The 26,898-nt window shown below is 41.8% G+C and overlaps 1 protein-coding gene across 2 annotated transcripts in view; it reads right to left on the bottom strand.

The window, feature by feature from the left end:
* Nucleotides 1–9,410, bottom strand: part of Cdyl (chromodomain Y like) — a 179,726-nt gene extending 170,316 nt beyond the window's left edge. The window contains exon 1 of one of the 2 annotated variants that reach the window (XM_046453463.2): nucleotides 9,366–9,410. In XM_046453463.2, the coding sequence (XP_046309419.1) occupies nucleotides 9,366–9,395 (30 nt within the window). In that variant the 5' untranslated portion in view covers nucleotides 9,396–9,410. Of the gene's footprint in view, nucleotides 1–7,393; nucleotides 7,815–9,365 lie in introns of those variants that run through there. The other variant, XM_046453464.2, reaches the window with a different exon arrangement.
* Between the last annotated feature and the right edge of the window lie 17,488 nt (nucleotides 9,411–26,898).

Raw genomic sequence — 26,898 nt, 5'->3', positions numbered from 1 at the left:
AACAGAGCTGAAGGAAGAAACTGGCTGTAACACAAGGGTAGTAGGGGACTTTTAACAGCCCCACTTCTAGCCACAGGCAGAGCATCAGCAAGGAAACACTGGACTTCAACCAAGGAAACTGCACACTTTAGAACAAATGGACCTAACAGACATGCACAGAACATTCCATCCAGCATCAACAGAACACAGTTCTTCCCAACTGCACCCAGAACATTCTCCAGGACAGATCACATAGGAACCCACAAAGAAGTCTTAACAAATTTAAGAACACTGAAACTGTGTCGAGTATCTTTCTTCCCTGAACACAGTGGTATAAAACTGGCAATGATTAACAGAAGGAACTTCAGAAAATTCACAAATACATGAAAATTAAACATGCTCCTGAACAACCAATGGGGAAATGAGGAGATTTTTAAATTTGGAACAAAAATGGAAACACAATACAAAACCTCTGGGATTCAGCAAAAGCAATTTTAAGAGGGAAGTATATAAGCAATAAATACACATCAAAAAGGACCTTAAACTAGTGACCAAACCTTATACCTCTACAAACTAGAAAGACAAGAACAAATAAAAGTCCAAAATCAGTAGAAGGAAGGAAACAATAAAGATCACAACAGAAATAAATAAAACTGAAACAAGAAAAATAGAAGATATAAAATGGACCTAACAGACATACATAAAACATTCCATCCAACATTAACAGAATTCAGATTCTTCCCAACTGCACACAGAACATTCTCCAGGACAGATCATTAGGAGCCCACAAAGAAGTCTTAACAAATTTAAGAACAATGAATTGGCTTTGGAAAATATAAACCAAATCAACAAATATTCAGACAAGAAAGAGGAAATATTTAAAATAAATAAGATCAGAGGTGAAAAAGCAGACATTACAACAGATACCAAGAAATACAAAGAATCCTAAGAAACTATTAAAATTACAAGCTGGGCGTGGTGGCACACGCCTGTAATCTCAGCAGCTTGGGAGGCTGAGACAGGAGGATCACAAGTTCAAGGCCAGCCTCAGCAATGGAGAGGCGCTAAGCAACTCAGTGAGACCCTGTCTCTAAATAAAATACAAAATAAGGCTGGGGATGTGGCTCAGTGGCCAAGTGCTCCTGAGTTCAATTCCTGGCATCCCTCACACCTTCAAAAAAAAAATTACACGTCAACAAATTGGATGACCTAGAAGAAACGACTTCCTGGACTCATATAGCCTACCAAGACTGGATTTGAAACAGCAAATCTGAACACACTAAATAAAAATACTGGTTGAATCAGGATAAAAAGGGTCCCATCAAAGCAAACATTTATGAATTATTTATTTGTTTGTTTGTTTATTTATTTTTGGTACTGGTGATTGAACTCAGGGGCACTCAACCACTAAGCCACATCCCCAGCCCTATTTTGTATTTTATTTAGAGACAGGGTCTGAACCCGCGATCATCCTGTCTCAGCCTCCCCAGCCGCTGGGATTACAGGCGTGAGCCACCACGCCCAGCTCTACCAAATATTTAAAGAACAAACACCACCTTCTAAAATCTCTCAAAAAAAAAAAAAAAAGCTGAAAAGGAAGGAATGCTTCCAAATTCACATGACAAGGCCAGTATTCTGACACCAGAAACACAAGAAAGAAAGAATAGTACAGGCTCATATCCCTGGTGAGCACAGATGTAAAATCCTCAACAAAGTCGTAGCAAACCCAATTTGACAGCTGATTATCCATAAAAATCAAAATAAAGTGGATTCATCCTAGGATATAAGGATGGTTTGCCATGCCATGATACATCATGTTAACAGAATGAAGGACAAAAAAATACGGTCATTTCAACAGGTGTAGAAAAAGCATTTGACAAAATTCAACATTCCTTCATGACAAAAACCCTCAACAAATTAAAGAATGCACCTCAACACAACAACAGATAACATCATAATGAACGGGGAAAACACGCAAGCTCTTCCTCTGAGATCTGGAACCCACTATCTTCTACTCAACTCAAGGATGCCACCGTCATCTACTCAACATGGTACTGAAACCCTAGCCAGAGCAATTAGGCAAGAAAAATAAAGGGCATCCCAATTGGAAAGGAAGAAATTAAACTCTCCCAGTTTGCTGACAATGTGATTCTTGTTTTTTGTTGTTGTTGTTGTTGTTGTTTTGGTTTGGTTTTTGGGAGGGAGGGGCAGGGGGGCTGCTGGGGATTGAACCCAGCAGCTTTATCACTGAGTTACATCTCCAGTCCAGTCCTTTTCTCCCCCCTCAGCCTTCCAAGTCACTGGGATTACAGTCATGGGCCACGATGCCCAGACAATATTATTTTATACATAAGAACCCTAAAGACGCCACCAAAAAACTATCAGGGCCAATTTAGTAAAGTGCAGAATACAAAGCCAATATAACAAGAATCCGTAGTGTTTCTATGCACTAACCACAAACTATCTGAGAGAGGAAATCTCACTTATGATAACGACAATGACATAAAATACTTAGGAACAGACTGAAGAAAAAGACCTCTACACTGGAAACTGTAAAACACTGGTGAAAGAAATTAAAGAAATAAGTGGAAAGATATGACTTGGAAGCAATAAAATGGTTAAAATGTCCATCCTACCCAAAGTGAGCTAATAAAGATTCAGTGTACTCTCCATCGAAACCTCAATGGCACTCTGCTTCACAGAAACAGAAAAGGCAATCCTAATATTTAGGTGGCACCATGAAAGACCCCAAATAACCAAAGAGTCTTGAGCAAAGAGAACAAAACTGGCGGCATCATGCCACCTGACTTCAAAATACACTGCAAAATCACAGTAACCAGAAGAACAAGGTATTGGCATAAAAAGACAAGACAACGGGACAAACTGGAAAGCTCAAAAACATAGCTTAACATTTACAGCCAGCTGATCTTCAACCAAGGTGCCAAGAACACACAACGGGGAAAGGATAGGATCTTCCAAAAATGGTGTCGGGAAAACGAATTGTCTACACTCAGAAGAACGATAAACTCACATTTCACCATATTAAAACATCAACTAGAAGGAATTAAAGAGTTAAACGTAAGACCCAAAACTATGAAACTACTAGAAGAAAACACGGGGGGGGGCCTCTAAGACGTCATTCTGCACAATGATTGCTTTGATATGACTTCAAACACAGGAGCAACACAGTAGGTCTGTGCAAACTAAGACATCTCTTCGCAGCCAAGGAAAGCACCAACTAAGAGCAGGAGGCAGCCTACAGAACGGCAGAAAGTACTCACAAGCTGTCCTCTGATAAAGGGTCGATGACCAAACTACGCAGGAGCTCAATTCAAAGCAGGGATAAAAACAAGGGGAAAAAAAAAAACTATTAAGAAATGAACAAATGACCTGAATAAACACTTCTCAAAAGACACACAAATGGCCAACAGGTTTATTAGGAATATTCAACATCACTCATCATCAGGGAAATGCGAATCGATACTTCAATGAAACTCCTGTTATAATGGCTATGCAAAAAAATAACAAGCAACCACGAACAAAGATGTGGAGAAAAAGGAACCTTAGCACACTGCTGGTAGGAACGTAAATTAGTACAACTTTTGTTGGAAACTGTATGTAGGTTCCTCAACAAATTAAAAACAGAACTACCACATGATCTAGCAATCCCTCTACTGGGTATATAACCAAAGGAAATAAAACCAATATTGAAGAAACACCTGCATTCCCATGTGTATTACACACTGTTGACCACAACAAGATATGCGCCAAGCCTGAGTTCATCAATGAAGGGAGAATATATGGTTTCTATACATAGAGGAATACCACTCAGCCATAAAAAAGGAAGAAATTCTGTCATTTGTGACCACATAGATGAAACTGGAAATCATTATATTAAGAGAAATAAGCCAGGCACAGAAAGCCAATACTATGTGAACTCATTCATATGTGGAATCTAAAAAGGCTGAGCTCAGAAGTTGAGAATAGTACAGTGGTAAGGCTGGAGTAGTTAGGAGCAGGGGATGGGGGGGTAAGTTCAGGGGATGATGGTCGAAGGACACATAATTATAGTTAGATAGGAGGACTAAGTTCAAGGGATCTATTAGACAACAATGGTGACTACAGTTAATGATAACACACTGTATCATTGAAAAATGCTGAGTAGATATTAACTGTTCTCACTACAAAATAATTGAGATACTACTCTTCTTAACTAGCTAGATTTAACTATTCCACAATGCATATAGACTTCAAAACATTGTTATACATAAGAAACACAATCTTATGTTAATTTTTTTGAAAGATTAACTTTTTAAATTTAAAATAAAAGGTGCTTGCTTGGCCTTTTTGTGAAAGATCTGAAGTTCTTATCTATGCTGAACCAAAAACCTGCTGCAACACGGGAGGTGAATCTATTCTATCCTTCCACTAATAAGAACACTTCAAAATTTGCAAGACTGATGGACCACCAACATTTCCAGGACTCGTTCCCTTATTGTTTTTTACAAAGCATAGTTTCAATAACCATTTAAATATTTCTAAGGTTATATTATCATATACCAGGGGCCATGCTAAACACAGGAGGTTACTTCCTTTTAGGTGGGAAAATAAAGGCTAACCAGTTAAGTTAGGTACCCATCCTTCTACCATGCCATGAACTTAGAGACTCAACATTCCCTTAGGTTTGTGAAACCTCAGGCCAAACATGAAACTTATTTTCATCTGGGAACAACTGGGAAAAAACATGGCCACTATGTCTCTTGAGCTGTCCAGAAAAGTACCTTGGTGTTCTTCCCAGCCTGTAGGACCACAGTATTCATTTACAGTTTTATATCATCACTGCCCCACAAATAAGACTGCCTTGATCAAAACAATCCAACTCTATGAATTTACAAAGAAAAACAGGACTCAGTGAGGAAAAACAATAAAAACCTCAGTTACCATACAATAACAATCATCACTTACTAAGTGCTTGCAGTGGGAATCGTAGGATATACTTTATGTATTTTCTTATTTAAACGTCACAGCTCTACCAGGGAAACACTAATCCCAATTTCACAGAGGAGGAAACAGGGCATTCAGGGCTAATTTACCCAAGGAGACACTGCTGGAATTCAATAACTAGTAGTCTAATTCCAAATCCAGGCTCTCAACCACAATGCAAAACTTTTACATGTCAATTTTTAATAGCAGCCGACCCGGGTGGCCCGCGCCTATAATCCCAGTGGTTTGGAAAGCCACGACAGGAGGACTAGGAATTCAAAGCCAGTCTCAGCAATGGAGAGGCTCTTCGCAACTCACTGAGACCCTGTCTCTAATCAAAATACAAAATAGGGCTGGGGATGCAGTTTAGTGGTTGAGTGCCTCTGAGTTCAATCCTGGGTACCAAAAAAAAAAAAAAAAAGAGAGAGAGAGAGAGAATTAATAGTAGTATAGTCACAGTGCTCACTACAAGAAGTTAGAACTAATAGCCTAAAAGATACTGGCCGCTAGGCACTTACTACATGCTATATCTCTTTACACGTATCACTCCCCCCCCCAAAAAAAAACCTACCAAAACAAACAACAACAATTTAAAAAAAAAAAAAAAAAAAAAAAACAGAATGGAAAGTTCAAATGTGCAGATGCATCATTTCTTTGCAATGTACTTATTTCTTCCCCAGTAGCTGCTCCTTGAGGGCATGAACATTCTCACTACTCCATCTTCTCAATGGAACCTCCATACAGCACAATAGAACCTCCATAAAGCACTCAATAAACACGCTGAATGAATACAAAACAGTATTAATTGTTACTTATAAGTAATTTCTGCTAGAAAAATAGTAGAAGAGAAACTTGAAGATAGAGAATAAATAGAGAATAAATTAAGCAGCACTAGTGATGAATACATTGTTTTAGGTTCATTTTTATAGGCATAGATACAACTTATGTATAAGGTGCTACTCTCATCCAAACACCAACTGAACCCATTACTTAAAATCACAAAACCAAATGCAAGAGTGAACACCAAAGACTAAACTACCCAAGAATGATCTAATACAGAAAGTAAAATCCCTCCTACTTCATCCTATGTATTTTCCCACTGTAGAACGTTGCTGGTAAAACCTCAAGCGTTCATCCTAGCCTCCACTCTGGGCCTTCCCCACACAAAACACTTATCCTTCCTAGAAGGGAAGCTTCTAAGGAAGCTTAGATCCTCAAAGGATCTAAGAGCATTTTGAATACACTAGGACACAACTAGTATGTAAAATGGTTGAAAATAATGGAACATTTTCAGCACCAGCTAAGGCACACTGACCACACACAATGTAGGGAGAGGCAACAACCTACTATTAGTCTACAGAAGGCAGCCTCCTCTGGATAACTTTACAAACACTTGCTTTTTAAAACCAACAAAAAAGTTGCTAAAGACTATCACTGTCAACAAAGCTCCATTCCAAGACAATAGCAAAAACAATCTGAAGACACCACACCTTGGAAGGATCACTTAGGGCCAAGGGACTCTACATGTTACAGACGCTTACACCCAGGTCCCTAAACACCAGGTCCCTAAAGGCACCATAGAGATGAGTGTAGAGAATATCCAGAAGTTTTAAGGCTCTTAAAAAGATGCATTTACAAGTACGTGTGAAGCAGGAGAACCATCTATCCAAACTAACAGAATGCCTGCCACACTTCTGTAGTCTCAGCAAGTCTACTTTGAACTACATCAAGAAGTTAAATCAAGACATACGAAACATGCCCAAAGATCCAAATGGATAACTCTCGGAAGTTGAAGCTGGCAAACCCACCGCCCATAACTTAGCGTTCTGATTGTACCCTTTCTTATTTGCAACGCTGCGGCGACGGTGTATCGGCGTTAAATTTAAATTTCCTGGCTCTGGCCACAATGCTAACCTAATTAAAGCATGTGGTCACCGTTTAGCATTTTCGGTGCGATATTTTGCATCGCTTTAGTTAGCAGTAGAGTCCAGACAGTTGCCTTGGTTCTCCTGCCCCCCCCCCACCAGAGACAAAACCCTCTCCCAAGTGCTTTATTAAATGGACAGGAAAAACACCACCACCCGCCTTGCACCGCCCACAGGGGCTTCACTCCCATTGCCCACGCCACCAACACTTCGGGCTCAGTCTAAGCAAGTCACTTATGTCAGCGCTACTTCCCCACGGCCGGGACCCCCCTCCGGCCCGACAACTCCAGGAGCCCCCACTCCGCCCGCGAGCCCCTCGGAGCAGCGTGGCTCGGGGTCCCCTTCGCACACATTTCCCGTCCAGCAAACTGCTGCCGCGGCGGGGGAGGGGCCGCGGCGGGCGCCGGCGGCGGAGCGGGGCCGTCGGGCTGGCAGCGGCCGGGCCGGGGAGGGGCAGCGCGGCGGCGACGGGGGGCTGCCCGAGGGTCCGGGGGGAGGGGAGGTACCTCGTACAGCTCCTCGGAAGCCATGGTGGGCGGCGGAGTTGCGGGCGCGCGGGCGGGCGCGGCGCCGGGCGGCCGACACTTTGTTTCAGTTGGGTCCCTGCGTGGCCTGCGCTTCCTGCTCCCGCTGCCGGCGCCGGGCGCTGTGCACGGACGAGCCTCTCCACTCCGCGGCCAGTGCGGGCCGGCGGCGGCGGCGGCGGGGTTGTGCGCAGGAGCAGCTGCGCAACGCGCCCTGGGCGCCCCGCGCTCACTCCCCGGCGGGCCGGCTGGGGCTTGGGCTCGGGCTCATCGCGCCCCGCCGCGGGGCCAAGCGGGCTGAGGCGGGCGCGGCGGCGGTGCAGGCGGCGCGGCCGGATCCGCGGCTCCCCCTCTCCGGTGTAGTGCAAAAAGCTTCCTACTTGCGACCAAAAAACCTGCCCTGGCTACTGAGCATGCCCAGTGCGGCCACCCGGCCCGGCGGAGCCGCGCTCCCGCGCTCCGGGTTTTCGGGACGCCCTCGCGGGAGGGGCCGGGAGGTGGCGGGGCGGGGCGGCGGAGGGGAGCAGTGGGCTCCGTTCCGGGCCCGGGCGGGCGGGCTGGCGGACGGCCGGGAGCCAGCCAGCAGGAAGGGGAGGAGCCGGCGTGGTGGGCGGGGCCCAGAAGAGCTGTGGGCGGGGCCAGGCGGTGGGCGGTACTCTGGCTTCCCCGAGTCCCGCTCGCGGGGGTCGGCCCAACTGTGGCGCCGCCCACCGACCAGCCTAGACGTGGGTGCAGGCTGGTTCTGAGAGGAAGGGACCAGGACCTCGAGGACCCAGGAGAAGGGCGGTGGTGCCCATTGGGACAGGCATCGGCGAGCCGAAGTTGGGCAGGGGACCTTGTAGACTAAAAGGCCTGCGCCCCGACGGCAGCGGCCGCACCGCCTAACGCGCGCCTCTCCCGGGGACGGCGGGGCTGCCGCCTCTGTGCGCCCGCCTCTGTCCGCGAGTCCCGGACAAGTCATCCAGCGCGCTGAGGCCAGCGGCGTGGCCAGGTGGAACCCCAGCGCTACCACGTGCCCGCCTCCCCGGAGGCCGCCGCCAAGACCCGGAACTCGGACTCGCGCCCCCCCGAGTGTCTGGGCGCGCTCCGGCGGGCACGCTGGCTGGGCCGCCGGCCGGGGGTGGGAGCCGGGGGCGGGAGTCCGGCGCCGCGGAGGGCGGCGCGAGGGCGCGGCTGCCCGGGCTCTGCCCGCAGCTTCCCCCGCGCCGGGCCTCGGGTTCCTCTTGGAATGTCCACCTCCTTCGAAGGGGAGCTGGGACCGGAATCTGAACTCCCGGGAGGTTCGGGTTCTAATGGAAGAAAGCTGTCAATGATGGTACTCGTTGGGGGCATGGTGTGGACAACTACGCGACAAGCCTTCTCCGCCACAAGGTTTGAAGGGCCGGCCCTTCCCCCAGCATACAGGGGAGATGGCCAAAGTGAGCCCCGCTCGCAGGGCTACCTGCCAGAGCTCACCTGCGGGGAACTAGACGTTTCACCATCTGTGGGGAAAGGAAAGGGGGCTTCCGGGCCGGACTCCCCCAAACAGCCGGCAACTCCGAACCCTCCCGCCAAATACGGCGGAACTTCCCCCCACCGGGCCCTGCAGAGACTTTTTTCTTTTTTTTCATGTTCTTCCCCAGACCCTACATCTGGAAGCCTTCACCAGTTCCTACATTTCTTCCAGTGAACCCTCTCCAGCCACCCATTCCTTAGTGCTCAAGCCTAACCAACCTCTCGGCCACCAGGCTCCTCCAACCAGTCCGAACAGCGTTTTAACAACCACAGACCTCGCGGAGTTTCCTGACCTCCCCACGCCCAGAAACAAGGACAACGCTAGACCAGAAGTCAAATCATCGCCGCGTCTTTTCACGCGCGTGTCTCTACCTTGGGCTCCCACTGCCTGAAAGCCCCCTTGGAACCTTGAATTCCCAGATCCGACGTCATTTCACAAAGCATGGTCTTCTAGACTTACCCCCTTTCCAGGAGCTTCCGAAGCACCCATGCGTGCTCCATTGCAGAACTTATTTCAGTATGTTTTAATGTTTATCCGTTCTTCGTCCCATCCGCATCTCTAGACCATGACCTTCAATTAGACCTCAACTTCCAATTTGACTCTTCTGCTCGTAGCACCGTCCTATACATACAAAACAAGTCGTTATGTCCAATCAGTGGAATTTAAGTGTTCACGAGAAAGCCAGTTACCCACAATTCCCATTATCAAATTCCTTGAATCACAAAGCCTCCAACTCATCTGCCAGTCCAGACGTCTTTCCCTAAGGGTCCGATTCTCTGACTCCCCTCCAAAGAGCACTTCTTTCCCCTCATTTAGCATTTCCATTATTTGCTACATTTGGCGATTATCTTCCGAGGTATGCCAAGCATCAATACAAATGATAAGCTGCAATTCATCGATATAAATTGCAAGCCCTTTGAAGGTAAGGAGCAGGGTTTTATACATTTGAGAAGTCTCAAAGCAATTAGAACCCATACAAACACTATAGCAAGTGCTCAGATACTTGCAGGTGATGTTTTTTAAAGAAAAAAAATCACACAAACAAAATAAACTCTTGACAGAAAAGGGGATCCTCGATATAAAATGAACAGATACATCTCACATATAAACCTATATACAGCGATAGATCAATATAAATCTGAGTATTTCTTCTTTTTCCCAGGACCATCCTACTGATTGCCACTTTCAGAACAGAAATTGTTAAGCATTCACATGATGCTCCATCATGGACTCAATGTTAAATGTTAAATATATTATCTCTAAAGAGCCTCAAACACTATCACTTTTGCCCAAGGAGAGAGGGCAAGTAGGAAGGAAGCCCATCCATGACAACCATATTCAGATACTGAGCTAGTACACACAGAGAATGATGATTCTTCTCATTGTGTTTGTGTGCGCGCGCGTGCGCGTGCGCGCACACGCTCGCAGAAGGGGGCGATTTACAGCCTAAAACAGGTAACTCAAAAAAGTCAATTTACATTAGACCTTTAATCCTGGTTATCTGGATTAAGTATATTGCCATGGGTAGTCATCCACGTTAAAAGTATTACCATTGGTAGCATCTGTACCAAGGCTGGGACAAGCCAACCTCTAAACTCAGCTCCACCACCTCTCTCCTCCAACAATGAGCTGCTCCCACCAACGCAGAAAAGGCCAGTACTAAGGTACCCAACTAGTGACTGAGAAGTTGGCCACGTTTTCTATTGTCCACTTTTGTTCATCTCACCTGCTCTTCTGGCTGCCCTCCACTTAAAACACCCACTAGTTTACTGAATGCTATTTTAATTTGTTTTTTATTTCATCAGTTCAGTTTATCTTACTTTTAAGCAAATTCTGCTTTCCTCTCTCACTTTTTAATATAAACGACATTTTATCGATGCTCATCACTGAAGTAAATATGCCCGATATCACTGAGTGGCTTTGAATTTATATCATCTTTTATAAAATAGTGAAGTTTTACAGTAGTTACCATGACCACGTGTGTGGGTGCTCTTTACAAAAGTACTTTCTCGGTGGATTGAGAAAAGCGAAATCACATTCCCTAAACATCAGGAAGACTGTACCAAAAATACACATTGTACAATAGAATGTGCTTATAAAGATATAGCCATTCTAAAAGATTATAGAAGTGGTCAACAAGAGAGATGAAGGACACACATAATTATAATACACATCTACCGGCAATAAACTCCAATGCTTACCTGACCTGAGCCAGTGATGGAGATCCACATAATCCATTTTACACCTTTTCCAAATATATCCAAACAACTGATAATCGACAACCAGTCTACCCAAGACTCTTCTGATATGGAATCACAGACGTTTTATATTTTGGAAGAACAATGACTAAAATCTTAAATTCGAGGTCTTCTCCTTTCCCCACTCAACAGCCAAACTGGCCACTCCTTCCTTTCTCCCTCGATAATCTGCATTTCATCTGCATTTGAATCCCAAGGCACGCAAGAGGAGGTGGGGGATGGGACTTTTAAGACAAAAGAATCCAAAATCTTGCAACCACTGCTCCCCAAGCCAAAGGCAGTTTAAGCTTGGGTGGCTGTGAAAAGATGTGAGTCTTGAGTCCCTTCAGCAGTTTTGTATCCCAAAAGCATACTCTATCTTCACAACCTGCTCCAAAACTCAAAATTTAATTGTGGTTTTTATGAGGAAGGGACCTAAGTTTGTTTGTTTAAACACACTGAGACTAAAAAGAAATCACTGTTCTTGTTATAGCATATCCATTCCATAAAAGTTGGTGGACTATCTATCCATCTCAGTCAAGAAAGTAAGAACATTGCAAACCTGATATGCAAAAAAGAGAAATAGAGAACCAGTCATTAGATGAATTCAGATGCTTGGGCACTTTTATGAACTTGGAGCCAACCAGTTCTGCCTTCCCAGAGAGCTTAAATTGGATACCAACGCCCTTTTCTAGCCAACCAATAACATCTGATTCCTGGTTTCAGCCGCTGTTTCCTTTCTTGGCCAAATAGTCAATTTCCCCATTTTAACTGGCATCCTCTCCCTGCCTCTCTCCATCCTGGTCCTGGGTATCATTTCTCTCTTTCATATGGAAGCCAGTAACCAGCTGCCACACTGCTGCTTCCCAGCCAAACACCATTTATTTAACTCTTTGCCCTAATGATGTCAATTCTGAGACTTCTTAACATTTCACCAGTTTCCTCTTGAGCTAGGTACCACCACTACCCAAAGGGCAACTGACAATTAAGCATCTTTTTCTGTCTCAATTAGTTTTAGTATTTTTAACTGTAGTCCCTTTTTTATTTACTTGATGGTGATTCTATGAAAGAATCCTTATATCTGTTGTATCTGTTGTGTCTTCTTTTAATTGAAGTGCTTGAGTAAGAGCGAGGAAGTTTTTACTGATAGCTTTAAACATCACCCCACCTTGGGAAAGAAAAAAGACTTGAATCATAAAGAGCAAAGAGTCCAAGGCACTCCTATGACTTGGTTGATTTTATGCCAGTTACGGCAGTAGCTAACTTATTTTGAATCCTGGGGTGGGGGGGGACAGTAAATATAACTTTTCCTTGAATTATTTTGATGATTAATTATATTTATCTTTAACCAAGACCATCCCCAGTAACCTCCTTACCCTCTGGTTTTGGAGAAAGAGTACATAACTAGGTAGGAGATGAGTGTGGACATTGTGTCTGGTAAGGAATATAGGAACAGCAGGTCTGCCCAAAATAGAGAAACCCAGAATTAGCTCAGGACCCAAGCAGGTGGGCACCGAATCTAAAGCAAAGTATAAATGAACTTGAAAGTAAAACTGGGGCCAAACAATATTGGAAAACACATAGTGGGGCTTATTTATTTATTTTAATAAAAAATATTATCTAATGTAGAAGTTCTCAAAGTGTGGTCCCCAGACCAGGGCAAGAGTATCACCTTAGAATTTGTTGGCAGTATAAATACTTGGGGCTGGAGATTTAGCTCAGTAGCAAAGTACTTGCCTTGTACGCGCAAGGCCAAAGTTTCAAGCTCCAGGTCTGCGGTGGATGGGAGATGTGAATTCTTCACCCTACCACCTTTTGGAGCCTGCCAATCTGTTTAACAAATCCCCCAGGAGATTCTAATACAAACTAACATTTGGAAAGACTGGTTTAGAGCAATACATTCATCAAGCTAAAGGTTTCAAATCATGAGTAGATCATTAGATCATTTTAGTAGATCTTGACTAACAGTTTTAAAATGAGACAGAAGGGAATGGATAGAATGGAATCAATGTAGGGAAAGTACCATAGTACATTCAACAAGTCACTTAGGGTACCTATTGTGTCATGAAATTCATCAATTTCCATTGTACTTATACATGTTCATACATGTATATATGTGCATATATACACACACACACACATATATTTTATTGTGACTAGATCAAAATGTATTTCTTACATTTTGAGTTAAGTCAAAAAATTTTGAAAGCCAATGTTTGTAAAGATGGATAACAAGCCCCTTGAAAAGTTGGATTGTTAATATTGTATGAATGGTATTACCTAAGAGCTCTGAAACCATTTTCTTCAATGGTGTAATGATCCCTTTTTTTTTTTTTTGGTAGTACACATTATTTCTCCATAAATACTACAAAGGTGTTCAGACCGGGTTCCTTGCTGAATTATCACATATCCTAGAGTGGTGTATTTTAAACTAATGAACATTTATAGTATGTATTTTAGTCCTTTTCTCTCCAAAGAATGTGGAAGACTGAATAAAATGAATGAAGTTTAATTTGGTCAGCAACACCATTAAAAAAAAAAAAAAAAAAGAACACAAATAAGAAGCCTTTACCCTGTGCTGGGAACTGTTCTAAACACTTCATAAATATTAAGCTCTTTAATTCAACAAGCACCTAATAAAATTATAGCTAACATTTACAAAGACTCCTAAGTAAGCACATTTGTCCACAAAAGCACCCTTTGGAATAAGCACCATAACTGACTTTATTCCCAGAAGTTGGGGAAACAAAAATTCATGCTCAGGTCTAGGTAACTCTAGTGCCTGGGTTTTTCATCACCAAGTTAGAGTCATTCATTCATTCAATGAATATTTCCGGCCACTTGTGTTCCAGGCCCCTTACTAATCAATATATATACAATCATCCCTGCTCCCAGACAGCTCACAATCTACTGGAATAGATAGACATTAAGTTGTCAGGGGAAAAAACATTCTTAATTACTAATCAAGGAAAATGGCAAGAAGCTGTGAGCCTCGACCACTTAAGGCCGACTCTGTCCTGCTGCTTTCCAAAAGACAGTGCCCATCACCCTATGGGCACAGGGGACCTGCCGGGGAACCAACAAAGCAGGATCACTGAAAAAGTATTTTCAAATAAATTCATAGCTTAAAAAATTTTAAGCAGACATCATGAGAGAAATCAACATTTTTTTTTCCTTCTGAATGATTGCTTTTCAGTTAACATGCTTAAAAAGTGAAATACTTGACTTTCAAAAAGGCATAAAGAAGTGCCAGGCATGGTGGCGCACACCTGTGATCCCAGTGGCTCAGGAGGCTGAGGCAGGAGAATTGTGAGTTCAAAGTCAGCCTCAGCAAAAGTGAGGTGCTAAGCAACTCAGTGAGACCCTGTCTCTAAATAAAATAAAAATAGGGCTGGGAGTGTGGCTCAGTGGCAAAATGCCCCTAAGTTCAATCCTCAATATAAAAAAAAAAAAGTATAAAGAATAATACAACAGAGGCCTGTGGACCTAATTCTTACTTTAAAAAGAATGGTAATCCTGTGTTCCTGCCATTATACTTTGGCAGACTTTTAAATTACTCTTGGGAAGTATAAAGTATACCATATTGTGTTCAGTATGGGGGGCATATTGAATTGTTGATGTTTTCTCATTAATGTTTTCTTATTTTAGATTTAGATTTACAGAAAAAAAAATTAAAGATAGGGCAGAGAGTTCCCATATACTCCACACCCAAATTCCACTTATGATTAACATGTTATATTAGTTTGTTTCATTTGTCACAATTAATGAACTAATATTGATATGTTATTATTGTTATTACCCCCCCCCCAGTGTCTGGGATTGAACCCAGGCTCTGGTGCATACCAAGCACAGTGTCCACCACCAAGTTACAACCTGTGCCCAACACATTATTAACCAAAGTCCAAACTTTATTCAGACAACCTTAGTCCTCACCTAATTTTCTCTTTGTATACCAGGGTTCCATTCAGGATGTCACATTGCAGGTGGTTCCCCTGCCTCCATAAGCTAATGTTGGCTGTGACAATTTCTCAGACTTTCCTTCTGTTTAACGACCTTGACAGTTTGGGAGATATTTGTCAGTTATTTTGCAGAGTGCTTGCAGAATCTCTTTAGCTGGAATTTGTCCGATATCAGCTCTTGATTAGACTGGGGTTTAGTGTTTTGGTAAGGAAGACCACAGAGGTTCAGTGCCATGCTCACATCCCATCAAGGGCACATAGCAACCAACATTACTTATCACTGTTGACCTTGACCTTGATCACCTGGTTGCAGCCAAGCCTGTCAGTCCCACACATCCCTGAGCCCCCTTTTCCATACTGTGCTCTTAGCATCAGAGTCAGAGTCCACACTTAAGCAATGAGGACCCACACTCCTCACGGCAGAACATATACAAAAGAATTTGGAATTCTTTTGCATAAGAGAGTTGTCTCTTCTCCCCCACTTATTAGTTAATTAATCATTTATATCAGTATAGACTCTTGGACATTTATTTTATATTTTGAATTATAATTCATACTACTTTATTTATCTTCTTGTTCAAATTGTTCCAGCTCTGGCCATTGGGAACTCTTTTACGTTTATTTATTTCGGGGGGGGGGTGGTTACTGGGGATTGAACTCAGGGTCATTTGACCCCTGAGCCACATCCCCAGCCCTACTTTGTATTTTATTTAGAGACAGGGTCTCACTGAGTTGCTTAGTGCCTAGTTGTTGCTGAGGCTGGCTTTGAACTGGTGATCCTCCTGCTTCAGTCTCCCAAACTGCTGGGATTAGAGGCCTGCGTCAGGGTGCCTGGTGGGAGATCTTTTAGTTGGCTCCTTTGAATTACACCCATCCTTATGGGGTGTATATTTTGAGCATTTCCTCTCTTTCTGGCACTATAAGACATTCCAGGCTCATCTTGTATATTTTCGGCTCTAGTCCTAGAATCAGCCACTTCTGCAAGGAGCCCTGGTTTCTTTCATGAAAAAAGCAATATTATGCTAGAAAGCAGTATCTGGGTGCCAGGTGTGTTCTTTGCTCCTGGAGATTGTTTTTACGTTTTCGATTAGGACATACCTAAATTAGTGAACTGAAATCTGAAGGACAAACTTAAACAAGAGGGCAGTGGAAACGGTCCCAGATGGAACTGGTGCAAAGACCTTGATGTAGAAGGAGCAAACACCTCTGAGAACCAGAAAGAACCGAAATGCAGAGAACAGGAAGAGAGACAAAGGTGGGGGTGAAGAGGCAGGTGAGTCTGGTAGGTTATGACAATGTCCTGGGTCTTGTGAACAATAATCTGCTCTGCTGGGGAGGGGGGTGTTGTTGTTGTTTTTGTACCAGTGATTGAACCCAGGGGCGTTTAACCACTGAGCCATATCCCCAGCCCTTTTCTATTTTTTATTTTGAGACCGGTTCTCACTAAGTTACCTAGGGCCTCACTAAGGTGCTGAGGCTGGCTTTGAACTTGTGATCCTCCTGCCTTAGCCTCCTGAGCTGCTGGGAAAACAGACATGCGCCACTCTGATCTGATCTGTGTTTTTAAAAAGCTTGGCTCTATGAAGAATTGGTTATAGGGTGGAGCAGTTAGGGAATTCTTGCATTATTGCATTAAATTGGATGCTTTGTGAGTTTTTTTGTTTGTTTGTTTTTATTGTTGTTCTTGCTTTTTTGTTTGTGGTACTGGGGCTTGAACCCAGAGACACTCTACCACTGAGCTATATCCCCAGCCCTTTTAAAAAATATATATATATTTTTTTAGTTGTAGTTGAATGCAATACCTTTATTTATTCTATTTTTATGTGGTGCTGAGGATCGAACCCAGGGCCTCCATATGCTAGGCGAGCACTCTACAGCTGAGCCACAACCCCAGCCCCATCCCCAGCCCTTTTTTATTTTTTATTTTGATATAGGGTCTCCCTAAATTTTCCAGGCTGGCCTCAAACTTGTGTTCCTCCTGCCTTGGCCTCCTGAGTTGCTGGGATTACAGGTATGTGCCACCTTGCCTCGCTGCTTGTTGGTTTTAGATATGAATTTATTTCAAAATAAAAATGTGGTGATCCTAGTTAGCTGATGCCAAGTGCATACTCCAAAGGCGATTAGGTGACAGGCACCCAATTTAGGCTCTCCAGTGTAAAACTGAATGAAAGTAGCAATAATGGATATCTTCTCCTAGGGTTTATTACAAAGGGAAAGCTTTTGCCATTAGAAATAATATTTGCTGAAGGAATTTTTGCTGCATCTTTAATCAAATAAGGAAGTCCCTTTCCAATCTTAGTTTTCCAGAAATCTTTTTCAATTAAATTATGAATGGATAGCAAATTTTGTCATCTGGTTTTATTTCTTCATTTTGTAAATGTGTTGACTTATATTCTTCTTCTTTTTTTTTAAACCCAAGGCACTAATTTTAATCTTAAGCCAATTTTCTTTTTCTGGTATATACTAAATAAGGTATTGGTGTATTATGCTTTTTATAAATTACTGGATTTGGTGTGCCAATAATGTGTTTAGGATCTTGAATGTATATTCATGAGGAAGGTTGACCCGAAATTTTCCTTTCTTATGTCTTTGTTAGGTTTTTCTTTCTTTTCTCTCTCTCTCTCTCTCTCTCTCATTCTTTGTTTTTTTTTTAATATTTATTTTTTTAGATATAGGTGGACACAATATCTTTATTTTATTTTTATGTGGTGCTGAGGATCTAACCCAGTGCCTCACGCATGCTAGGCCACAACCTCTCTAGCCATAACCTTAGTCCCTCTCATTCTTTCTTTTTGGTATCGGTGATTGGACGAAGGGGCACTTCACCACTGAGCCACATCCCCAGCCCTTTTTATTTTATATTTTGAGACAGGGTCTCACTAAGTTGCTCAGGGTCTCACTAAATTGCTAAGGCTGGCCTTGAACTTGCCATCCTCCTGTCTCAGCCTCCTAAGTGGTGGGTATTCCAGGCAGGCACCACCACATCAGGCCCCTGTCAGATATCAAAGTTATACAAATCTCATTAAAGAAGTTGTCATGTACTTCCTCTTTTCCAGTTTTTAGTTTATCTATGAATGCTTTATTTCTTCCTTTAGTATTTTATGCATTTGCTTGTAAAATCATCCAATAAGGGAGCATTCTTGTTAGAAGGTTTTAGATTAAAGATTCAGTGCTTTAAGAAAGAAATACTCGGGTTTTCTATTTCTTCCTGTGTCAATTTGTCCATTTCATCTATTTTCAAGATTAATGATATAACATTTTTTATAAAATTTTAATACTTGTGGGATCAATAGTCATGCCCCATTTTTGATTCTTGAGAGAGTATGTATGAGTTTTCTCATTTTTTCTTTATCAGCTTTTCCAGGGGTGTATTAATTTACTAGTCTTTTGAAAATGCCCACTTTGGACTTTTTTGATTCTCTGCTTTGTGAAGTCTATTCTACGTTGGTATACTCCTACTATTATTAATTCCTTTTTCCTTTGGGTCTTATTGTTCTTTTTCTAATTTTTAAGACAATTTTATTCACTGATTTTCAATTTTTCTACTTTCCAAATCTATGGATTTAAATTTACAAATTCTTCTTCATCTCACAAGTCTTAATATTTTATGTTTTATTATCATTTACTTCAAAGTATACTCTTTGTGGCTTCTACTTAGACTATGGGTTGTTAAAAGTATATTTCTTGATTTTAAGTTACAGGGAATTTTTTAGTTTTTTTTTTACTTTAACTTATGGATTAATGATATTGTGATCAAAAACAATCTGTAGAATTTCAATCCTTTGAAATTTGTTGATTTCATATATATCACAAATATTCTCAGGTTTTGTAAATATTCTGTGGTATTTCAAAGAGACTGTGAATTTTGCAGTTATTATGCATAGTGTTCTCACCATATATACATTCAATTTTACTATTTATGTTGTTCAAATCTTTCAGTTAGTGGAATAGGTATATATATATATATATATATTTTTTTTTTTTTGGTGGTGCTGGGAATACAACCCAGGCTCTCATACATATTAGGCAAGCACTCTACCACTGAGTCACAGCCCCAGCCCTAGGATAGGCATATTAAAAATCTCCCATTATGATCGTGAATTTGCGTATGACTATTGGTTTGTTTAATTTTTGCTTTATATATTTTTAAGCTATGTTATTTGGTACATACAGATTTAAAACTGTTTATTTCCCTGGTAAACAAAACATTCTCATCATCATGAAGACAACAATAATGCTTTTGACTTTAAATCTACTTTGTTTGATATTAAGATATCAAATTTCTTTGGATTCATGTTTTTGTGATAGAAAAGTCTTTCTCCATCTTTGTATTTTTAACATTTCTGGATCCTCATATTTCCATGTGTTTCTTAAAAATAGCAATTTCATTTTTTTTTATTCACTCTGACAATTTTTGCCATTTCATTTGAGCATTTAATGAATTTACATTAAAGGTAATTATTGATATGTGCAGTTTTGACTCTTCCATGTTATTCAGCATTTTCTTTCTTGTTTTTTTTTTTTAGGGGGGGGGGCGGTACTGGGGATTGAACTCAGGGGCACTCGACCACTGAGCCACATCCTCAGCCCTATTTTGTATTTCATTGAGAAACAGGGTCTCACTGAGTTGCTAAGCGCCTCATCCTTGCTGAGGCTGGCTTTGAACTCATGATCCTCCTGTCTCAGTCTCCTGAACTGCTGGGATTACAGGTGTGCACCACCGCGCCCAGCTATTGAGCATTTTCTATTTATACTACCTGTTGTTTTTTTTTTCTTCAATCATTGATTGAGAATTTTTGGAAAAATAAAATGACTATTTTTTCCTCATTATTACCTTGAAAGTCATTTGTTCCTTTACAATATACAGTGGTGCCCTTTACCTTTTACTGTCAGATCTATACCTCTGTCACTTCCTGAATAACATGAGAACCTTTCATTGCTTCCCAGCAAAACCCAGGCGCTAAGCAACTCAGTGAGACCCTGTCTCTAATAAAATACAAAATAGGGTTGGGGATGTGGCTAAGTGGTTGAGTGCCCCTGAATTCGATCCCCATACTCAAAAAACAAAACAAAACAAACACTCTGCTGTCATGTATGTCTAAAAAGAAGAAGAATGGGGAAAAATAGAAAAAAAATAATAAATGGGACCAAAGTCTTGAGCTGGGGTGATGGCGTCTGTGATCCCAGCTACTCAGGAGTTTGAGGCAAGAGGATCACTAGTTAGAGGTCAGCCTGGGCAACTTAGTGAGACTCTGTCTCAAAATAAATAAATAAAAAGGAATGGGGATGTAGCTCAGTGCCCAAAGCCCTGAGTTCAATTCCCAGTACCCCCCAAAAGGGGGAGGGGCAAAGTCGTAGATAGAATACAAGCTGTTTATTTGCTAATTAAGAGGAGGTGGTCTCTGGACCCTCAAATAACACCACATGAGGCGTTCCCTTTGACAATCATGGGGAAAGAGCCTTTATACCAGATATGTATGCAACAGATCCCCTGTGGTACTCTATATTCCTTGAAAATACAGCTTTGAAAGGATCTATTTAAAGATCTATTTAACTTAACTGTAACTGGGAGTGCTCAATCTGGGCCTTCATCTGCCCCTAAGAGTTTGTCTTAAATTAGCTCTCAGGTTGTGGAAATAGTTTTTAGGAAATGTATGAAATGGTTGAGAGCAAACGTTAATTTTGCCACAGTTACTCTGAACATTTCTATCAAGGAGAGTTTTTGCTTATTTCAATCACAGAGTAGGAAGCACAGTCAGAGAAACCCAGTTCCATATCAAGTTGCATTGAATGATAACACTTGAATGGAATTGAGAACATGTTCAATTTCCATATCAAAGAATGAGGCAAGGGCAGTAGACTTTAGTTTTCTGGGGTGGGATGGGCCTAGAAGTTGGGTTGGTTGGGAGAAAATTCTAGAAAAAAAAGCTTGAAGTGAAGCCCCACTGATATATCTTGTTTTTTTTTTTTTTCCCCTGAAAGGTAAGACATATCTTTGAGAGTTCCACCTACTTTAAGCCCATATTTTCCCCTCTTTACTACAAATCTTTCAACCAAGTATTTTTCAGGCTTCTTTTTTGTTCCTTTATGTTAATCTCCTCATAGCTTAGGTCCAGATTTCTCCCTCTGAATAGCTCAATTTCACATCTACCTTCCTGGAGGCCAGAAATAGTCGGCCTCTCCCCCCCCTCCCCACTCTGCTGAAGCTTCCTCTCATCTCTCTGTTCCTTGCCAATGCCATGAATATTCCTCTAAGGGAGAAAACTTTTTCCTGACCAATCTATAAAGAACTGATGCCTTCAGCATTTAGCACCAAACCCATCAACACTGCATAGTCCTTTGAAAGTAGCATAAACATTTATTTATTCTGGGGTATGTTTTCTACTTGGATCATCATTTTTTTTTATTGCTATGCTTTCTGTCTTTGTCCTTGTGTGTATGAGTGTGAATGCGTCACCACCCTGCTTTACAAAGAAAGGGCTCCAAAGGCAGACTTGCACAATATTTTGAACACGTGAGTTCCCAGAGTTCCCAGGACACAGGAGCCCTGGATGGTGAGGTCAAAATGCCATCCACTCTGGGTGGCATTCCTACCATAAATGTTTATGGAACATGACGTGGGGCATGTTCTTTCTTGGGTATTGGAGGATGTGAGTGTATCCAATCATAGGTCAGATCATGATGACAAGAGATTGCTGACTGTCTAGCTTCAGCAGAAGCAGTGATAGACAGGCTTTTGGGAACAGGAGTAGAAGGAAAGTTATTGGGACAGTTCTATAATTTCTAAAAATAAAGAGATGAATGGGCACTTTTGGCTTAAGCTCTAGAATCTGCAAAGTTAATAAAAAGCAAACTCAGAACATCTTCCCTATCTCATCTCTGTGACTAAATAGATCAATATAATATTAGGTAGTCCTTAGGGCTGGGCGTGGTGACACACAGGCCGGTCATCCCAGTGACCGGGAAGGCTGAGGCAGGAGGATTGCAAGTTCAAAGCCAGCCTCAGCAATTTAGCCAGGCTGCAAGAAACTTAGCACAACCCCCTCTCAAAATAAAACAGACAGGACGGGATGTGGCTCAGTGGTTAAATGCCTCTGAGTTCAATCCCCGATATGAAAAACAATAATAATAACGTTAGGTAGCCCTTAAAATTATAAGTTTTGTTTTTATTCTTGGTGCTGGGAGTTGAACCCCGGGTCGATTAACCACTGAGCCACATCCCCAGCCCTTTTATTTATTTATTTTTAAGACATGGTCTTGCTACATTGATAAGGCTGGCTTTGAACCCATGATCCTCCTGCCTGAGCATCTAGAATTGCAGGCAGCTACTTAGCAAGAGCCTAAGCAACTTAGCAAGACCCTGTCTCAAAATTAAAAAATAAAAAGGACTGGGGATGTGACTCAGTGGTTAAGTGCCCCTGGGTTCAATCCCTGGTTTAAAAAAAAAAAAAAAAAAAAAAAGATGTATAGCTTTTAATCCAGTTCATTCCATGCAGTAACAAAGTCATTCTTTGGAAAGATTTCAGTAAGTTTATTATTGATGAACAAAAATTATAAAGTCTTTTCTTCAAATGTCATGTGGAAAATCAATTCTTTCTGTTTGTTGGAAAGACAGTTTTTTGGAAAGACACACTCAAGGAGTGAGGTGTGGAGAGTTAATACACTTTGGGTCTGTATTAGTGAGTTGTGTGACCTTGGACAAGTCAGTATACTCTTAATTTCAAAGCAGAGAGCTCAAGCTAGATTAGGGTTTCCAAATCCTTGGAAAATAATATCAAGAACTAAGCAAATTCTTCTGAAATTTATGAAGTTAACATAATCCATCTTTAAATGCTTTTACTTTTGAAAATAATGCAATGAATACATTGCTGGTGGGACTGCAAATTGGTGCAGCCAATATGGAAAGCAGTATGGAGATTCCTTGGAAAACTGGGAATGGAAGCACCATTTGACCCAGCTATCCCACTTCTCATTTTATACCCAAAGGACTTAAAAACAACATACTACAGTGACACAGCCACATCAATGTTTATAGCAGCACAATTCACAATAGCTAAATTGTGGAACCAACCTAGATGCCCTTCAGTAGATGAATGGATAAAGAAAACCTGCTATATACACAATGGAATATTACTCAGCAATAAAAGAGAATAAAATCATGGAATTTGCAGGTAAATGGATGGAGTTGGAGAATATAATGCCAAGTGAAATAAGGCAATCCCAAAAAAACAAATGCTGTGCCGAAGTCTGGCTGCAGCAAAATAACCGGGGGGGTGACGAGGAACTTGTGTAGATTGATACAGCAGGAGTGGAAGCCCCGTTTATTGTAGGACAACAGAGGTATTTATACATTCCACACAGCTTATCTAATTAACATAAACTAGATACAGCAGTCAACCAATAAGGAATCTCCACACTTAATGGCTCGCTGGCTTTACTTCACAAACCACTCCCTCTGGCAAAATGCCAGGCGCCATCCAGACTTGTTTACAGACTCTAACAATGCTGAATGTTTTCTCTGATATAAGGAGGCTGATTCATAATGGAGATGGTGGGGAGCATGGGAGGAATAGATGAACTTTGGATAGGGAAAAGGGGAGGGAGGGAAAGGGAGGAGGTTTGGGGGTAGGAAAGATGGTGGAATGAGATGGACATCATTACCCTAAGTACATGCATGAAGACATGAATGATATGACTCTACTTTGTGTACAACCAGAGACATGAAAAATTGAGCTCTAGGGCTGGGGTTGTGGCTCAGTGGTAGAGCACTTGCCTAGTATGTGTGAGGCACTGGGTTTGATTCTCAGCACTGCATATAAATAAAGGTACATTAACAACTGAAAAAAATTTTTTTAAAAATTGTTCTCTATATGTGTAATATGAATTGAAATGCATTATGCTGTCCTATATAACAAATTAGAATAAATAAAATAATGCAATGATTCTTTTTAATTTAATTTCTATTTTTTACTTTATTTTTATTAGTACTGGGAATTGAACCCAGGGGTGCTTAACCACTGAGCCACATCCCCAGCCCTTTTTATTTTTTATTTTGAGACAGGATCTCACTAAGTTGCTTAGGGCCTTGCTAAACATTGCTGAGGCTGGCTTTGAACTTGTGATCCTCCTGCCTTAGCTTCCTGAGCTGCTGGAATTACAAGCGAGAGCCACCATGCCCAGCTTTATTTTTTGAGACAGGCTGTAAATCACCAAAGCTTATGATCCCTCTGCCTCAATATCACCACAACTGATTTTAAAAACAAGAAAGCTTACAAGATATGAGCAGGCAAAAAGATAAATATATCAGCAAAGGGGAAAGGGTAAGAAAATTAAAGCCAAGGATAAGATCACTATAGAATAATATAATCCATTTTCTAAATAAATTTGGCTCTACATTTCCTAGTAGCCAGAGCAAAAGGAAAAGTACTCTTCGCGTTACAGTCAGGTCTGAAATGTCCTCTAAGGGCCCACGTGCTACAGGCTCAGTCCCCAGCAAGGTGGTGGAAACCTTAAAAAGTGGAGGCCAGAGGGAGGTCCAAGGTCACTGAGGTCATGGCCTTGAAGTATATGGGACCCTGGACTTTTCCTCTTTCCTTTCTACTTTCTGGTCATCATGAGATGAGCAGCTTTGATCCACTACACAGTCTTGCCACAGTGTGTTGCCCCAGGCTCAAAGCAGAGGGGTCAAATGACCAGGGGCTGAAACCTCTGAAACCAGGAACCAAAGTAAATCTTTCCTCTTTTTTGTGGTGCTGGGGATCAAACCCAGGGCCTTGTGCATGAGAGGCAAGCACTCTACCAACTGAGCTGTATACTCAACCCAATCTTTCCTCTTTTAAGCTGAATATCTCAGGTATTTTATTACAGTAAAGGAACAGTACAGTACAGTAAAGCTAATATATATATATATATATATATATATATATTTTTTTTTTTTTTTTTTGCCGGGTTCAGTGACTCAGGAGGCTGAGGTGAGGATCTGAGTTCAAAGCCAGCCTCAGCAAATTATGGAGGTACTTAGCAACTCAGAATGACCCTTACCCTAATTAAAATATTAAAAAGGGTTGGAGATGTGGCTCAGTGGTTAAGCACCCCAGGGTTCAATTCTTGGTATAAAAACAAATTTTTTTGTGTTTTTTTTTTTTTGTGTGTGTGTGTGTGTATGTGGTGGGGAGGGAGGGACTGGGGATTGCACCATTTATTGGGGATTGAAGCCAGGGATGCTTTACTGCTGTTATATCCCTAGTGTTTTTTGATTTTTTTCATTTTGAGACAGGGCCTCGCCCAATTACTAAGGGTGGCCTTGAACTTGCAGTCTTTTTTGCTCCAGCCTCCTGGGTTGTTGGGATTATAGGTGTGACCACCTCACCTAGCAAGATAAAGGGTGTTCAGTGAAGCCAAAGTTCTCTTGCAGCTGTCGTCCCAGGAAAATATCTCCTGTGGGAACTTATGAAGAGGAATCTGGCACTCTCTCAGATTGGGCTATCAGTAAAATCCCTGAGTTAAATGTAAGAATGCACATCTTAGTGTTGACTGGGTAGCACCCCTTCACATAAGCACAATTCAGTCAAATCAGTTCTACAAGGAGGCAAACATCCGTGATCTACATACACATGGCTCTGATGATCAGACTTGATCCAAAGGTAAATTTTAAGATATCCAGCAGGATGGAGAATTCTCATACCCTTCCACAAACATCATTTCTCAAAAATTAGAATTTTGCTAAGGAATCGTAGAACAAAGAACTCAAGGTTGTATTTTGTAACAAGAGCTCAGAATACAATTATTCTACTACCAATGGCCTAAGGGAAAAGGGAAAGCTTTTCTTAGAAAGTTACTGTTATAGTTTGGAAAAGTGCCTTGTTAAGGACCTCATGTTGAAGGCTTTGTCACCTGCCCATGGTGCTGTTGGGAGGTGGTGAAACCTGTAGGAGGTGGGGCCTAGTGGGAGGTCTTTAGGTCATTGGGGGTGTGCCCTTGAAGTGAATACTGGGATCCACTCCTTGCCTCTCTCTTTTGCTTCCTGGTCAGCAAGAGGTGAGAAGCTTCCCGCTTCAAGCACTCCCTTCATGAAGTACTGTACTGCCTTAGGGCCCAAAGCAACAGAGCCAGCTAAGCAACTATGGATTGAAATCTCTGAAACCATGAACCCAAATAAACCTTTTTCTCTTTTTAAGTTGATTATTTCAGGTATTTTGTCACAGTGATAGCAGGCTGACTAACACATTTTATAGGCAATTATTAAAAAAGGAAGAACATCTTTAAAATCTCTTTGAGAGCTATTTCATAATTTTCACTATAAAATACCTTGTTTATCTAGCCTTTCAGCATAAGGGATTGCATTATTTTAACATTTACTATCCTTTTTGGAATATGAAATCCTAGGAGGCAGGGTAATTGTTTATGTTAGAAGAGCCCCAGTAGGAAGCTTAGTCAATATTATTCTGATCTCAGTGCAGACTCTACACTTAAATTTTCCCAGAAGTAATGATAAAAGCCTGTTAAAGCACCAGTTCAGAAATGTAAATTTTTAAAGTTGTCATGCCAGCAGGCAAAAGAGTCTATGACTGAATGACGGCTTTAAAGAGCTGTAAAAGACCTTTATTTGAAGGCACTCAAACCTGGCCCCACCCCCACAGGCCCTTCACAGCTTTTGTCTTGGGAAAAGAAGGAAATGGCCCACCACAAACCGTGCCCTTCCTATCCTGGTGATGGTGACCGGGCAGTTGTGGAGTTCCCAGGAGCACCTACCCAGAATGTGCTGTGAATATTCACACAGGCAAGAGCCGGTGAGGA

This window comes from Marmota monax, unplaced genomic scaffold (genome assembly GCF_021218885.2).
Source record: "Marmota monax isolate L192 unplaced genomic scaffold, Marmota_monax_Labrador192_F-V1.1 WCK01_AAM20220418_F8-fsc00029, whole genome shotgun sequence".
NCBI classification, from domain to species: domain Eukaryota; kingdom Metazoa; phylum Chordata; class Mammalia; order Rodentia; family Sciuridae; genus Marmota; species Marmota monax.
This window is presented reverse-complemented; position numbering and strand designations above follow the sequence as displayed.